Below are 15,395 nucleotides of genomic sequence, written 5' to 3' on the forward strand. Positions count from 1 at the left end.
GTAAGAATAAATGGATTTCATCTCAGAAGTTCAAAATTTCAGTCCTGTGTGAATGATGCCTTATTCATGCACATCGTGTTTTGTCTTTGAACCTGTAAAACTCTACATGTATTTTAGCATTTGAAATAGATTTGGTTACAATTCAGTTGCAATCCTGGATCTCTGCCCATAGTAGAGCACACAGAGTTCTGCATTGTAGATTAACGAGTCCTGCTCTTTCACAAAGCAATGCTTTGTAAAAAAAAAAAAGTAAAATAGTAAGAGTTTGTGAGAGTTCGGCCACAGTTAAATTGCAGCCTTTTATTCTGCATTCACAGCCCAAATGGATGACCAGGATAATGGCATATTCATGGACATTAGAAGTTGAAGGCTTTAGGGTTGAGAAGTCTTGATAAAGTAAATTTAAGTTGTAATTTCAGAGTGGACAAGAAAACATCTGACAGCATAGATTGGGGACAAAAAGTAAAATTTTAAAAGTAATTATGGAAAAAAAACCATATTCAATTGAATGTGTGTTGTATTGCTCGCACTGCAGAGTAATAAAGTCAGAAAATCATGAATGTTAAAAATATAGTAAAATGCTGCATTATGGATCTCTGGGTTTTAGAGGAATGGACTTCGATAAATTATTTTCAAATTATAAAATAATTTTCTAACAAGATATCTGTAAAAATGAAGCTTTTCCCATATGGACAAGACCAACAGATTAACATTCAGTTCAGAGGATTCGGATCGAATTGCTGTCTGCTTTTAAAGATTGTTAAATTTAGCTGAGCAGGTTGTTTTGTTATTGTGGCTCTGTCAGTTACAGTAAGAGATAAAGTAAAACGAGAAAATCTAGGATTGCATTTACCAGAGTCTTGATCTTAACTTTCAGCTTTATGTTTACTGCTTATAGCACATAATTAATCTTGCAAATATTACTTTCTCGCCAAAGTATTTAAAAACTCTGCTGGATCATTGATTGACAAAGGCAGGTGCGTGGAAATAATTGATGTTAACAGGACACAGTTGTAGTATATTTCCAAAACCTCATCAGAACTTTAGCTTGGCATTTTGGCCACCGAACTGTTTTTACGTGAAACAACTAAACTAAACCTTTAGTAGAAGGTCACAGTAGGCATCGTTGAATTTGGTATATAAAACATCTTTATTTTTTTATTATTGCTTAAATGAAAAGTAATTGCTTAGGAAGTTAAAGATAAGAGATATCAAATTCAATTTATATGGTGGTACTGACATTCTGGCACTTCACACCAATCACATCTAGGAAAACCTATTTTGACCTGGCAGGCCAGAATATATTTTGTAAGAAGACATGAATATTTATCACAGAAACAAGCTATACAATCCAATTAATTAATGCAGGAGGTTATACACCAGAACCTCCTCCCATTGGGCATTGTAGAACTCTTTGAGTATAACCATTTACTTCTCCCTCATGTGTATCCATGTTATTTGCTTGAGATATTTTTCATTATATCAAGTTTTATGTTATTCGGTTCCCAGTGGTAAAATGGTTCTTCTGGGTTGATTTGATTTCTTGGTGATATACATGGAAGACCTTGAGTGTTGGTCTTGACAATGGAACCTCTGTGTCCGATCATCCAAACCATTTCCTCATTTTATAAAACATCTTTCGGCCACAGTCCTGGATCGTTTTATGAGAAAAGATAGTCATTGTATTCACCTTCTCATGCTGTGCATAACTTCACATTTTAGTACAAGTACCTACAATCACTGATCATCAACCTACTCTCAATCATCAACAGAAGTGGTTGCGATTATCAACAGTGCCATCAAATAACATCTACTCGCCATTAGTGTTCTCAATTTAAGTTCTGGCAGGAGTTCCTTGACTCCTGATCACATTACTGCCTTGGTTCAGAGCACAGGAGCACAGTATTAAAGATCAGATAAGAATATATGGATTTCAAAGCACCATTTGACTACAATGAGGCAGCAAGATACCCTCGTAGAAATCAGAATGGTGGCAGCTTGGCAGGAGGTTGGCGTTGGCATGTTGGAGAGTTGGGAAGCAATGTACTGGATTAATTCTAGAGCAAAGGAAGAAGTTAGGCCAGGACATTACTGCAGGAGCTCCTCGAGGCAGTGTGTCAACCCCGGTCAACTTCTACTTCCTCAATGATCTTGCATTCATTGAAAAATTTGAGATGAGTTTGTTTGCTAATGGCTGAATGCTGTGGAGTCCATGCCCACTGACAAAAAAAAAAGCCCAGGCAATGTCCTTGGCCTTGGTAGTAAAGACCATTTCTCTCCATCCTACTCTTGGGATTCAACGATAAGTCCATTTCTGAATCCATCAACAACAGCTACATAACTACTGTAGCTCCAAGAGCTGTGTGTCCCGTCGCCAGGAACTGATCCACAAGCTTCCTGTGTTTTATCCATCATCGAAAAGGCACAAGTCAGCCAGTTATGAAATATTTTCCTCTTGCCCTGTGAAGGACATTTAAACTACATTCAAGATGCTTTGCACCATCCAGGATAGAAGTGGCTGTCTGATTTGTATACCACACTCGAACTTAAACATGGATTCACTCTACCATGGCTTCATCCAAAGATGCTCAGCAGCAACTTACCAAAGCTTCAATAGTATCACCCAACCCATCCTTTCTTGTCAAGGGTCGAAAATCCCAAAGCTGTTTATACAACAACACCCATGAAGTATGACACCTCAGACTGTTGCCAGTCAGGAAGTTGGCAATTGGTAGTTGAAGATAAATATTTTTTTCCTGAACTACATTATTACATAATTGTAATGTTTATGAATGTAGTACATTTGTAGAAACAAAGAACTGCAGACAATATGAAATTAAAAGGAACTGCAGGCACTGGTTTATACCAAAGATAGACACAAAATGCTGGAGTAACTCAGCGGGTCAGGCAACATCCCTGGAGAAAATGAATTGGTGATGTTTCGGGTCGGGATCCTTCAGACTAATTGTAAAAGGGAGGGTGGGGAATAAGACAGGAAGCAAAGATAAAACGGTGCAAATCGGGGACAGTAACAGATGACCTTAGGCAAGGAGGTTCGTTAAGAGCTGATTGTTGATTAGAGACAGGTGTAAGCCCAAGAGAGATTTATAGTTGCAAACTGTGGAACAAGTTAACTGACCTTTAGTGGAGGAAAGTGGGGCGAGAGGCAGGGGAGGGGAGAGGAGAGAGTTTAAACGAGTTAGCTAAAATTGGAGAATTTAATGTCAATACATTAGGTTGCTAGCTACCCAAGCAAAATATGAGGTGCTGTTCCTCCTTTTTGCATGCAGCCTCACTCTGGCAATGGTGGAGGCCCAGGACAGAAAGGTCAATATGGGAATGGGAAAGGGAGTTAAAAAGGTTAGCAACTGAGAGATCCAGTAGGCTTTTGTAGACCGAGCGCAAGTGTTCAGCAAAACTAAGAACTGCAGATGGCTAGTCAATACACGAAAGAACACAAAGTGCTGGAGTAACTCAGCAGGTCAGAGAGCATCTCTAGAGAACATGGATAGGTGGCATTTTGGTACACTTGTATGTTGCTAATCTCAATACAAAACGTGTAATTCTAGTTCCTACAAGATTCATGTTACATCATCTAGAGATTTAATTTTCTTTCATTCCACGAGCTATCAGTCCAAGCGGTTTTAATGCAGGTTCCAACCCCTAGTGTGCAGTTGTGCCTTTGTGGCACTGCGCCAAGCTTCAGCGAGTCCTTCAGCATGTAGACCTACAACTCGGTTCCATTTGGTTCCAGACATATTACACTGCAAGAGCAGCAAGTGTCAGTCAGACTCGTGTGTGTCTTTCACCGAGTTAATAACCTTCCAACAGCAGCTGTTGTTTATTTCAGTCATCAACCCTGAGTACAAGTCCGTGAAGCACAGAGTCCCATGTTAAACAGCAGTTTGGGATAAACCTAGATATTTCTTTGCCGATCTTCTTTGCAAGCTAACACTTCAGGATGTATATTTTTTACAAATATTTTATTCATAAAATATATAATAATACATTTGGGACGTGTCATCACCCGGATTCATTGTACTAAGCAATTCAGTACACTCCTTATGATATGTCAATGTCATTTGTGTCTTAAGCTTAAACATTGCATCAGTGAAAAGTTGGAGAGATTGTTAGCCCTTCAGAATCCAGTGGCTGCAGGACCCGAGACCCCAACTGCAAGGTGAACAATTAACGTCAGCTTAGCCAGCAATACTCTTAGTATAGAAAAAGAAACTGCTGATGCTGGTTTACACAAAAGGACACAAAGTGCTGGAGTAACTCAAGGTCAGGCAGCATCTTTTCGGGTCGAGACCCTTCTTCAGACTGAATACTCTTACCCTGTGTATGTATGAAGAAAATGCCTTATAAATGTTCATCAGCACTTCATTATACGTAACGAGGCAATATGTTGTTAAATGTAATCCAACTATGATTTGAAACACGTTTGCTGTAGGATCCCAGTCATTAATAGCTGAATTGTTCATTTGTCAATCATACTAATTCTGAAACTTTATTAATGGCCCAGACTTGCATTCAGCAGCAAAGCAAAGGAACTTCATCTATTCAACCCCAGTTGGTGTCTGGAATCTGTTCTAAAGTTACTCTTGAACCTAACAGCTGTCATGGTCATAAGTCTGACTGAGAAGCCAAACTCATCAAAATATTTCAGCTTTTTAACAAAGAATTAAATAAAGATTGGAATATGTGCATGTAATTAAAGCTGAAAGGGTCATATATGAATACACAGTTCAAAATCTGTGATATTGTGAAAGGTTCTCTTGTTGAAATTGTAACATATTTGTGGTGCGTGGATTCAAATTTAGTTAGTCATTTCTAATTTCAATTCTGTTCTGATTGGAAGGGCTTTTAATTCAATGCACATCTGAAATGTGGAATGTGATCATGCTGAATAAATGATTTTTTTCATTTTCTGTGATACAGTCTTATGGAAATGCTTGTATTCTCCTGAATATTTAAACGTGATTCAAGTCAAAAAGCAGAAATTGTTGCAAATTGATATCTGGACTAGTTTAACAGTAAATGGAAGATTTATGCTGTGGAACATGGAAAGAAAGAACAAATGATAGAAGCCTATAGCTAAGTAATATGGTTCCTTCGGAATAAAAGGTTTATCTATTAATGAAGGTTCAGTCCTTTTACAGTTTACACTGTCAGCACGGTGATTATTGCTGTGTAAAGGCCCTTGCGTCTGTAATGTTATTGGGCCTTAAAGTTTGCTTCCCATGTATATCATATCATATATATACAGCCGGAAACAGGCCTTTTCGGCCCTCCAAGTCCGTGCCGCCCAGCGATCCCCGTACATTAACACTATCCTACACCCACTAGGGACAATTTTTTACATTTACCCAGCCAATTAACCTACATACCTGTACGTCTTTGGAGTGTGGGAGGAAACCGAAGATCTCGGAGAAAACTCACGCAGGTCACGGGGAGAACGTACAAACTCCTTACAGTGCAGCACCCGTAGTCAGGATCGAACCTGAGTCTCCGGCGCTGCATTCGCTGTAAAGCAGCAACTCTACCGCTGCGCTACCGTGCCGCAGGTATAAAGAGCTTTCTACCAGTCCAAAATCCAAACTTTTTCCCAGGATGGAAAAGTCCTGAGAGGGAGTAAGTTTAATTGAGGTGTGTGGGGGTCAAGTTTGAGTTAGGGGGGCCTGGAATGCATTGCCAAGGGTTATGGTGGAGGCAGATACAATGGTGGCTTTTAAGAGACTTTTAGATGGGCATACGGAGGTGCTGTGAATAGTGGGATATGCATCATGTGCAGGCAGATGAGATCAGTTTAACTCGGCATCATGTTTGGCACAACCATTGTGGTTCTGTTCTGTATCCTGTTCCATCCTGTTCTGTATTGTTCGATGTTCTAAACTGTTGACCATCTCGTATTGTCTCCACCGGTTTAAACGGGCGTCTGAACACATCTGCCTTCTCTCAAAAATGTTTAGTTTGCATTTGCTTCTCTAAATGCAAAGAATGAAAAGTATTGCATGAAGTCTTTGGGACCTTGTCTCTATCTTTAAATTATTCTGTCTAATTGAAGAGTTTCAGTTTCCACCTAGAAAACTTTTCTTTTTAGCAGAAGAAAAGTTTTCTAGGTGGAAACTGAAAGGCACACTCAAAGACTCTTGGACAGAAATAACATAGTCAATCTTTTAGCTCAGTGAAAATGAAAAAGATGAAGATCAATCAATGTGCTGTAACATAACAGCTATACATATCTCATCTGGATGTAATGCCATGTTTAGCAATCATTTGGGTCACTCAATACTTCAACTCTTCAATTAGACGGAATAATTTAAAGATAATGTTACGAGGATATACACATGGTACTGAGATTGCCACGAGGATATACACATGGTACTGAGATTGACTATATGATAAGCAGGTATATATCCAGCCTGATGCAAGTAGATATAAACTTTTTGAACAGCCTTTACAGTGAACTATTGTGGACTGAGATCAGACCTTGGGCAATTAAGCAATCAGTAATATCTTGTGATGTGTTTAAAATGAACGAATAATGATGAGAGAAATTGAAGCTGTGGGCAGGAAAAAGAATGAGACATGGCACGGGCCAGGCAGTTGAGATCAATTGTATCCCTGGAAGAGGTTTGGGAACTGAGGATCATACTTAAGAAAATCAGGAGGGCAAAATGGGAGCTGGGGATAGCTCTGGTAGATAATAGGAAGGAAAAAACGTAAGAGATGAATTCGATGGAAGTCTTCACTTTGAAACATTAACCATTTTTCCCTTTCCACAGAAGCTGTGTGACCTGCTGGATGTTTCCAGCATTTTCTGTTTTTATTAGAGCAATCTATCACCTTTTCAAGGGGCCACGTTTCCCCAAAGAATGCATTAAAGGGATAAAAGCTATCCCTTCCTGTGGTGGTCCTCGCTCCTCTGCAAGGATTTTCTAGGTGGTGATGAAGGGTCAGTGTTGATTATGAGTCATGTCAGTGTCCTCTGAAAAAGATTGAAAAATAATGACATTTGTGAATGTGCTTTTAAATAAAGAAAGTCAAGTCAAGTTTATTTGTCACATACACATACACGATGTGCAGTGAAATGAAAGTGGCAATGCCTGCGGATTGTGCAAAAAAAAAAGAATTACAGTTACAGCATATAAATTAAAGTTAATACAGAGAAGACAAAATTTAGTCCCTGGAGTTATAAAAGTTAACAGTCCTGATGGCCTTGGGAAGAAACTCCGTCTCATCCTCTCCGTTTTCACAGCGTGACAGCGGAGGCGCTTGCCTGACCGTAGCAGCTGGAACAGTCCGTTGCTGGGGTGGCAGGGGTCCCTCATAATTTTGCTTGCTCTCGATCTACACCTCCTGTTGTATAGGTCCTGCAAGGGGGCGAGTGTAGTTCCCATGGTGCGTTCTGCCGAACGCACTACTCTCTGCAGGGCCTTCCTGTCCTGGGCAGAGCTGTTCCCAAACCAGACTGTAATGTTGCCGGACAGGATGCCGGAAAGAAGTCCTCGATCAAAGAACATCAGTAACAAGCTGCATGGCGAAGTTCTGGCGAATGGTCTCTGACCTGAAACATTGACTGTTTCTCTTTCCACAGAAGCGACTGAACCTGCTGAGTACTTCCAGCATTGACTGTTTTGTTTTAAATTTCCAGCATCAGCAATTTTTTGTTTGATTATCTTTGTTTATTAATAAGCTGGCTACTAAGCTGATTTTGCATTAATACCAAATTTAGCACGAGCATTTCTAAAGGTGTGAATTACAAAGAAGACGAGTTGCTATTTTCTGAGCAGGTGGGCAAGGTGGCTATGACTTTAGACCAGAGCTCTTCGGTCACGGGGAGAACGTACAGACGCCATACAGACGGCACCCGTTGTCAGGATCGAACCCAGGTCTCTGGCGCTGTAAGGCAGTAACTCCACCGCTGCACCACCTTCAGGAACCCCAACTTCAGGAGGTCTGCGGTTCTACTCTGCTGCAGCCTGACCATCCTTTGTCAGAGGAACGAGGAGAAAGGACGGAGATTATCAGTTAGTTACAAGGGTTGGACAGTAGATGAGTGACAGCTAAATGTAATAACAAGGAACTGCAGATGCTGGTTTACATAAAAGGACACAAATTACTGGAGTAATTCAGCAGGTCAGGCAGCATCTCTGAAGAACATGGATATGTGACATTTTCGGACGGAGCCCAAAGAAGACTGAAGAAGGGTCCCGACCTGAAACGTCGCTTATTTATGTTCTCCAGAGATACTGTCTGAGCTACTCCAGAACTTTGTGTCTTTCTTGAGTGACAACTTTGTCAAGAAGACAGATAATGGAATTCTGTTGGGAGACAAGTGAGTGGAAATCCCTGAGTGGAAATTGACAGTGAATTAAACTACAATTGAAAATCAAAATAGCTGCAAATGCCGAAAATCTAAAAACAACCAGAAAATACTGCCAACGACCCCCAGCATTCGGTAAAAGAAAAGATATAAAGTGTAATCTACTAAAATATTAACTTTATTAAAAAAGAGGTCAACAAATCTTAGATATGAAGTATTATGAGAGAGGCAAGGAACCGCAGATGCTGGTTTACAAAAAAAAACAAAGTGCTAGAGCATCTCCAGAGATGCTACCTGGCCCACTGAGTTACTCCTGCACGTCATGAAATATTAATTATATCTGTCTCTCCACAGATGCTGCAGAGTTTTCCCACCATTTTCAGTATTTATTATCGATTTCCAGAATTCGTAGATTTAAATTAATTTTCAGTGACGGGCAATTGATTAACAGTAGTACTACAATAATAGTTTAATTAGCATCATTCACCATTCATTGATAAAGAGGAAAATAAGTTTTAAAAAAAGTTAAAAGGGGTTGTTCCAGGCTGACCAGTTTATTTTACTTGTCTGGGGAATTGACAACTCAAGTGGATTGTGACAAATGCAATAAAATGGCTTAATTTTGTTGCAGCAGACGTGATAAAGTTTGACACTGAGGTCACAAATAATGTCTGACGTGGGAGTAGATGGTGGTGGGACTGCAAGTAAATGCTGGAAACGACAAGTAAACTAATTCGGGCCAAATATGCTTGTTTGTCCTTAATTATCTTGTGATCTTAATTGTTTAAAGTCTTGGCCTGATCTCCAAATGATTATTTTTGGCTTGCTTGGAAAATTTACCTCTGAGGTGGATGGAGTCACTTGTACTGAATTTTTAATTTAATTAAATTTTCTTTTTTCTTCTTTCCCCTTTTTGATAAAATGTCTTGTTTCACATGGTAGCACCTGATGGAAATCACAATATGGATTTGTGGGAAATTCTTGCCTCTGGTCCACATTGTGCTGGTCAACTGTATCAATGTATTAACCGCATGTGAAATAGTCTGTTAGGATTAACATTTTCTTGGAGATGTGTGGATTTCAAAACTTGATATATGTTTAGCTGTGGAGTTTTTCTTTGCCACAGTCTAGGTAAGATATAAAATATATACTCCTGAAGAACATCATGTTTTATGTATATATATGGGGAATAAAAGAGATCCATGATCGCTTATTTGTTTTCTTCTGTGCCCTTTAGAATGATTGAAGAACGTGGGAGGACAGAAAATACCATGGCTGAAAGAAGACAATTATTTGCAGAAATGAGTAAGGACTTTGGACACAGTTTTGTTGGGATGGGAGGGGCACACAGAGTATTTATTGTCATCAATCCAGATAACCAAGTTTCTTTCACTGGGAGATATTTGGGCAGTATTTCTTGTATGATCCTAGCTATATTTCCATTACTTCCACGCAATTTCCTGTGATTTAGTACTTTCTCTTGCCATGGATACCTTTGATGTCTTCATTTGTTTCCATTAAATGCACATCAAGCTTATTTTCCTTTATCAATCGATTTTATTTTGTACACATAAGGAAATGCAGATGCTGGAATCTTAATTAAACACACAGTGCTGGAGGAACTTGGCGGGTCAGGCAGCATCTGTGGAGGGAAATTATATTCTGCAGCTTTGTTTATTTTTAGCTAGGTGTTTTACGTAAGCCATGAAGAGTTTGCAATTAAAACTATTGAAAAATCCAAAACAGTACGTGATCCCTGTAAAAACCAAGAGCATTCAGGTGACACAATACAGTTGGTGCTGCTTAAGAGGAGATGGTGATTGATTGCTATTCAAAGCTCATCTGCCTGAAGGAGGTTCAAATGAAGGGAGATTACAAGAGAGCAGAAGAGAGCGGAGATAAAATCAACAAATAATGCAGTAGCTGTGAGACGCAAAACACCGCAGTTGCTGGAAATCTGAAATAAAAGAGATGTTGAAATTACCTAGCAGATCAGCTGGCTTATGCAGAGAGAGAAAAACTGAGCCTGTGTAAGAGTGATTACCTCAGTGTCCCTTGGTGGCCTTTACATCGGTGAGACCACGTGTAGGCTAGGTGACCATTTAGCTGAAACTTGCGCTCAGTGTGCCAAAGCCTGTTGGATCGCCCAGTTGCCAACCATTTTTACTTCCCTTCCCATTCCCATACCTACTCTTCTATCCTTGGCACTCTTCCATTGCCAGAGTGAGCTACTGGCAAACTGGATGAACCGCACCTCGTATTCCATTTGGGTGCCTTATGACCCAACGCTGTGAACATTGAATTTACAAATTGAAATTGAACAATTTCACGTAATGCCTCCTACCCCCTCCCTCATTCTGCGATTCCCCCCCCCCCCGCCAAACTGGAGCGCATCCATTTCTTCCACCATCTCCTACCCCCGCGCCCCCTCCCTCCTCTTCCCTACCAGCCAATCATGCGGAAAATTGTCGAATGTATTGCTGAAATCCATATATATAACATCCACAGCTCTGTCATCAAAAAACTGAATCAGATTCTTGAAACATGATCTTCCACATACAAAACCATGCTGATGATCTCTAATTAGCCCTTGTCAATCTAAACGCACCTTACAACGTGTCTTATCTCTCAGAATACTTTCTAGTAACTTTCTGACGTTAGGCTCACTGGCCTGTAGTTCCCAGGCTTACCCTGTAGCCCTTAAATGGAGGCACAACATTTGCCACTCAGAATAAAGGCCTACCCAACTGTCCTGGTAACAACCTTGTGCTGATCCTTGGGGGCTGCACTATGCTTAGAAGGAAGATGAGGTGTTCTTTCACGAGACATATTAAACTGCACTGGAATGGTGAGGGAAGCTGCTTTGCTGAGGTTTGCTAGCATTTTGTGTTTTCCTTCCAGCATCTGAAATCTTGCTTTTAGTTTTCTGATGTTTCCTTTAACTGTGAGAATGCATTCCTGATAGTAAAATCCAGATCAAAGATCCAGAGGAAATCTATAATCCCTGCCCCATTGCCCTCACATGCGTCATTGCCAACTATTTTAATCCCTTCCTTAAATTAGAAGATTGCCTTCAATGGAAATTCTTCATGGCAGCCAACTCTGGCATGTGTCAGTGACTCACTTTGTGATCCTTGCTGCCTTGATAAGTTAACATTGTTTTTGGCTTCGTTGTCCTGCATGACCTTTTAGGAGTCACATCAGCCAGAAGAACAAAGTCATGAATAATTGCGTATCTGCAGATGTTGTGCCTGGTTAATTGCTGAAAGCTGCAGATTTAGTGGATTGCCATGGTACAGTCATGAGGAGAATTCATGAAATCTGTTAAAAGAGATTTAGCTGATTATTTTCCGAGATTAAGAAATCAGAATAGAAAGGTTTTCCTTTTGGAAGGTTTCCTTGGTTTGGTTTCAAAGGAATGAAAAGCACATCATTGCAAAATGCAACTTGCATTAGTCCTGTGTACATTGACACAGTCTAAAAGTTTTACATGTTGATATCATAGGAAGTTTGTTCAATAAATTAATACATTTGACTGCGTGACATATTTTCTCCCATTTTAAAGAGAACTGCTCATTTGTATATTCCACAAAGTATATATATATATTCCCATGAATTAATACATATTCTTACAACTAGCATATGAACATGCTTCAGAGGTGATCTTATTCAAATAAAGAGTTGACAGTGTAGCTTTTGACTGAAGGATTTGGACCAGTGACACATGGGATGAGGATTTAGTAATTTTGCTCTGAGAAAAAACCCCATTTAATTCAAAGAGAAACATAGAAAATAGGTGCAGTAGGCCATTTGGCCCTTCGAGCCAGCACCTCCATTCAATAATTTCATGGCTGATAATCTAAAAGAGTAGTTCAGTACCACGTTACTGCTTTTTCCCCATATCCCTTGCTTCCATTAGCCCTAAGAGCTATATAGAACTCTCTCTTGAAAACATCCAGTGAATTGGCCTCCACTGCCTTTTGTGGCAGAGAATTCCACAGATTCACAACTCTCTGGGTGAAAAAGTTTTACCTCATCTCAGTCCTAAATGGCCTACCCCTTATTTTTAAACTGTGACCCCTGGTTCTGGACTCCCCCAACATCGGGACTATTGTTCCTGCATTTAGCCTGTCCAATCCCTTAAGAATTTTATATGTTTCTATAATCCCTGAAGAATTTTCTTGAAGCAACAACTCGTGTAAATGCATTTGATGGTGGGGTTGGTTGTGCCCGTGATGGACTGGGCTGAGTCCAGCAGCGTCTTGTGTATTAGAATTTTCACACCACAACATGATGCAACCAGTCAGGATACTTTCTACAGGACATCTGCAGTAGTACTTATTTATGGATAATTCCAGAACAGAATTGACATTACACAGAGGCTAAGCAAAAATTTGAAAATAAAGTTTAAGGGCTGGAAGCTTAGTTTGTAGAAAGTAAAATGCATACGCTGATCTGAAGAAGGGTCTCGACCCGAAACATCACCTATTCCTTTTCTCCAGAGATGCTGCCTGATCCGCTGTGTTACTCCAGCTTTCTGCGCCTGGAAGTTTAATTTGTTGAATTATCACCAGTCTTCTGAAAATAAAATCGGTAAATATAGTTATAAACTCAGATGCTGTTAGATTTTATATATTGCTGATGCTGTAAAATATAAATGAAGCCCAGAGGTCTGGAGTTGTGTTCATGTAGGTCATAAAAAAATTGGCACTCTGCAGCTGAAAATTGTTTTTGCTTACACTGGAGCAATTTTGCACTGTATTTCTGTATCCTTTGGGGTTCTCTAGGAAAAATGTTCAAGTCTGCTCATTTGATTTTCTCTTTATTATTTTGCAGCATTCTAATTGTCCAGGCATCTTTATTCTTGTGTCAACCTCACTGGTTTGGAAAAAGTTCAGATTTTTTTAGTTTAGTTTATTGTCACGGTACAGTGAAAAACTTTTATTGTTTGCTAACCAGTTTAGTGCAAGATAAAGCCAATAAAATCCAACTTTGTTCCAAGGCTCTCCAATGAGGTAGTTAGTAGTTCAGGACTGCTCTCTTCAGTTCAGGATTTGCTCTCAAAACAACCAGGTTTAACCAGGTTCGACTTCTTCTGTTCTAAAGAAGGGTATCGACCTGAAACATTACCTATCCCTTTTCTCCAGAGATGCTGCCTGACCCGCTGAATAACTCCAGCACTTTGTGCCTATCTTAGGTTTAAACCATGTCTCTCTTGGAAAACATGCAACTGAATGCACAACATTTTAGATTGTCCTCTTTGATATTGGAGGTCACAGATCTCAATCGCAACATCATATGTGTGGGTGATTGGTTAGCCCATACAGATCAGTGTCACTGTTACTCACCGTTGCACCACTTCTTGTAGTTTACAGCTCCTTGCTGCATTTAGAAGCTAATCCAGTCTCTATATTTAAGAGGTGAAGATGGCTTCTAATTTTCCTTCGGCCCCCAGGAGCAGACAGAGCAGGCATATGCATTTGGCTAACACGCAGGCTTACCCAGAGTGTATTTATTTATATACTTAAAACTCAAAGACTGCATTCATGTGCAAGTGAAGACTTGCTGCCAGGAGCACCTGTCTGTCTTGCTGGATTATCTTTATGGCCACCATGTTCCAAAACATGCCTGCTGTCGTCCTATTTCTTCACCTGCTTGATCAGGTCCCTCCTGCCCCCTAGTTGAGGTCTCTTGCCCTGCTCCCACCACTACAGCCTCCATTCAGTCAGCAGTAACACTTCCTATTAACTTAAAGAGTATAGCTTATCTTGTTGTACAGCTCAAAGAATTGGATACAGGGAACTTACCTGCTGTGCTGAATGCTGGGTGGCACGGGAACTTACAAGATGCCAATCGGGGCAATGCCACTTTTAGTTTGGCTTTACACAGGGAAATTTAACAATGTTGTTCTGTGAACCTGGTATATGAAGATCTTGATATTGGTGTAGTTTCCATAAACAAGATCAAGGTGACCCACAACACTGCTTAATACTATTTTAAAGAGTAATAAAGCACTTACTTCCCATGAATGCATGCTTTGTGTATAGTTTTACACACCTGGAAATGTGCTTAATAGAAAAATGAAAGTTAACAAAACAAAACCCAGAATCAAATAATTCTGATAGCTAGGAAGGACATTGGCAGCAAAGTGTAACTTGAAATATTATGGAAGTTTTGAGCATATTGTTTTCAAGAGAAAGTTAGATTTAGCTCTTGGGGCTAATGGAATCGAGGGATATGGGGGAAAAGCAGGAACGGGGTACTGATTTTGGATGATCAGCCATGATCATATTGAATGGCGGTGCTGACTTGAAGGGCCGAATGGCCTACTCCTTCACCTATTTTCTATGTTTCTATTAAGAAATACAAATTGATATGTTAAAACAAGGCAGAAAGTTAAAGCTTTCAATTAAGTCAATGTAAAGCCAAGGTATAAGATTATGAACTGGTTGGTAAAATAGCAATAACGTCACTGGTACATGACGTTAGTCAACTGAATAGAAAGTAACAATTTTTTTAAAAGTGCAAGAATGAATCCAACCAATGTAGTTTTACTTTGACCCATATTTTCAAGAACTCCATTTGGATTAATGCTCACTCACCTCAAAGAAGTGGATAGGAAGCTATCAATAATACAGGAGATTGCATTTGTATTATGCCTTTCATGTCCTCAGGATGGCTCAAAATGATTCACAGTTAATTAATTCTTTGATGTACAGTCTTTCTGCTTTGGAGGGAAAACAACTGATGGAAATGACAAAATGAATTGAATGGAAATAATGAATCGCTCCAGGGACAATTGAATGAAAAATGTATTGCATCTATATATCTTTAATTACATTTCAGAAATTCCAGAAAGTACATCATATATAATTTATTTATTTTACGTGAAGTAACTTGTCAAATGCACTGCCCAACTTAATCAGAGTAAAATCTCACAAACAGGATTTGGATAACTAACCATTTAAACTATTTCCACTGGTATTGGATGAAAAAAAATGTTGATGACAATACCAGAATGGTGCCATGGCATATTCACTGTTCATATAATACAATGTTAATTTTG

At 39.5% G+C, this 15,395-nt stretch overlaps 1 protein-coding gene across 14 annotated transcripts in view; it reads left to right on the forward strand.

Annotated features, from left to right (window-relative positions):
• The window catches only part of dtna (dystrobrevin, alpha), a 190,056-nt gene that overhangs the window by 66,106 nt on the left and 108,555 nt on the right, over positions 1-15,395 (forward strand). For 13 of the 14 annotated variants that reach the window (XM_078397348.1, XM_078397353.1, XM_078397342.1 and 10 more), the window contains one exon: positions 9,567-9,634. In XM_078397348.1, the coding sequence (XP_078253474.1) occupies positions 9,567-9,634 (68 nt within the window). Of the gene's footprint in view, positions 1-9,566; positions 9,635-12,831; positions 12,923-15,395 lie in introns of all 14 variants that reach the window. The other variant, XM_078397354.1, reaches the window with a different exon arrangement.

The sequence above is a fragment of the Rhinoraja longicauda genome, chromosome 4 (assembly GCF_053455715.1).
Source record: "Rhinoraja longicauda isolate Sanriku21f chromosome 4, sRhiLon1.1, whole genome shotgun sequence".
Lineage (NCBI taxonomy): Eukaryota > Metazoa > Chordata > Chondrichthyes > Rajiformes > Arhynchobatidae > Rhinoraja > Rhinoraja longicauda.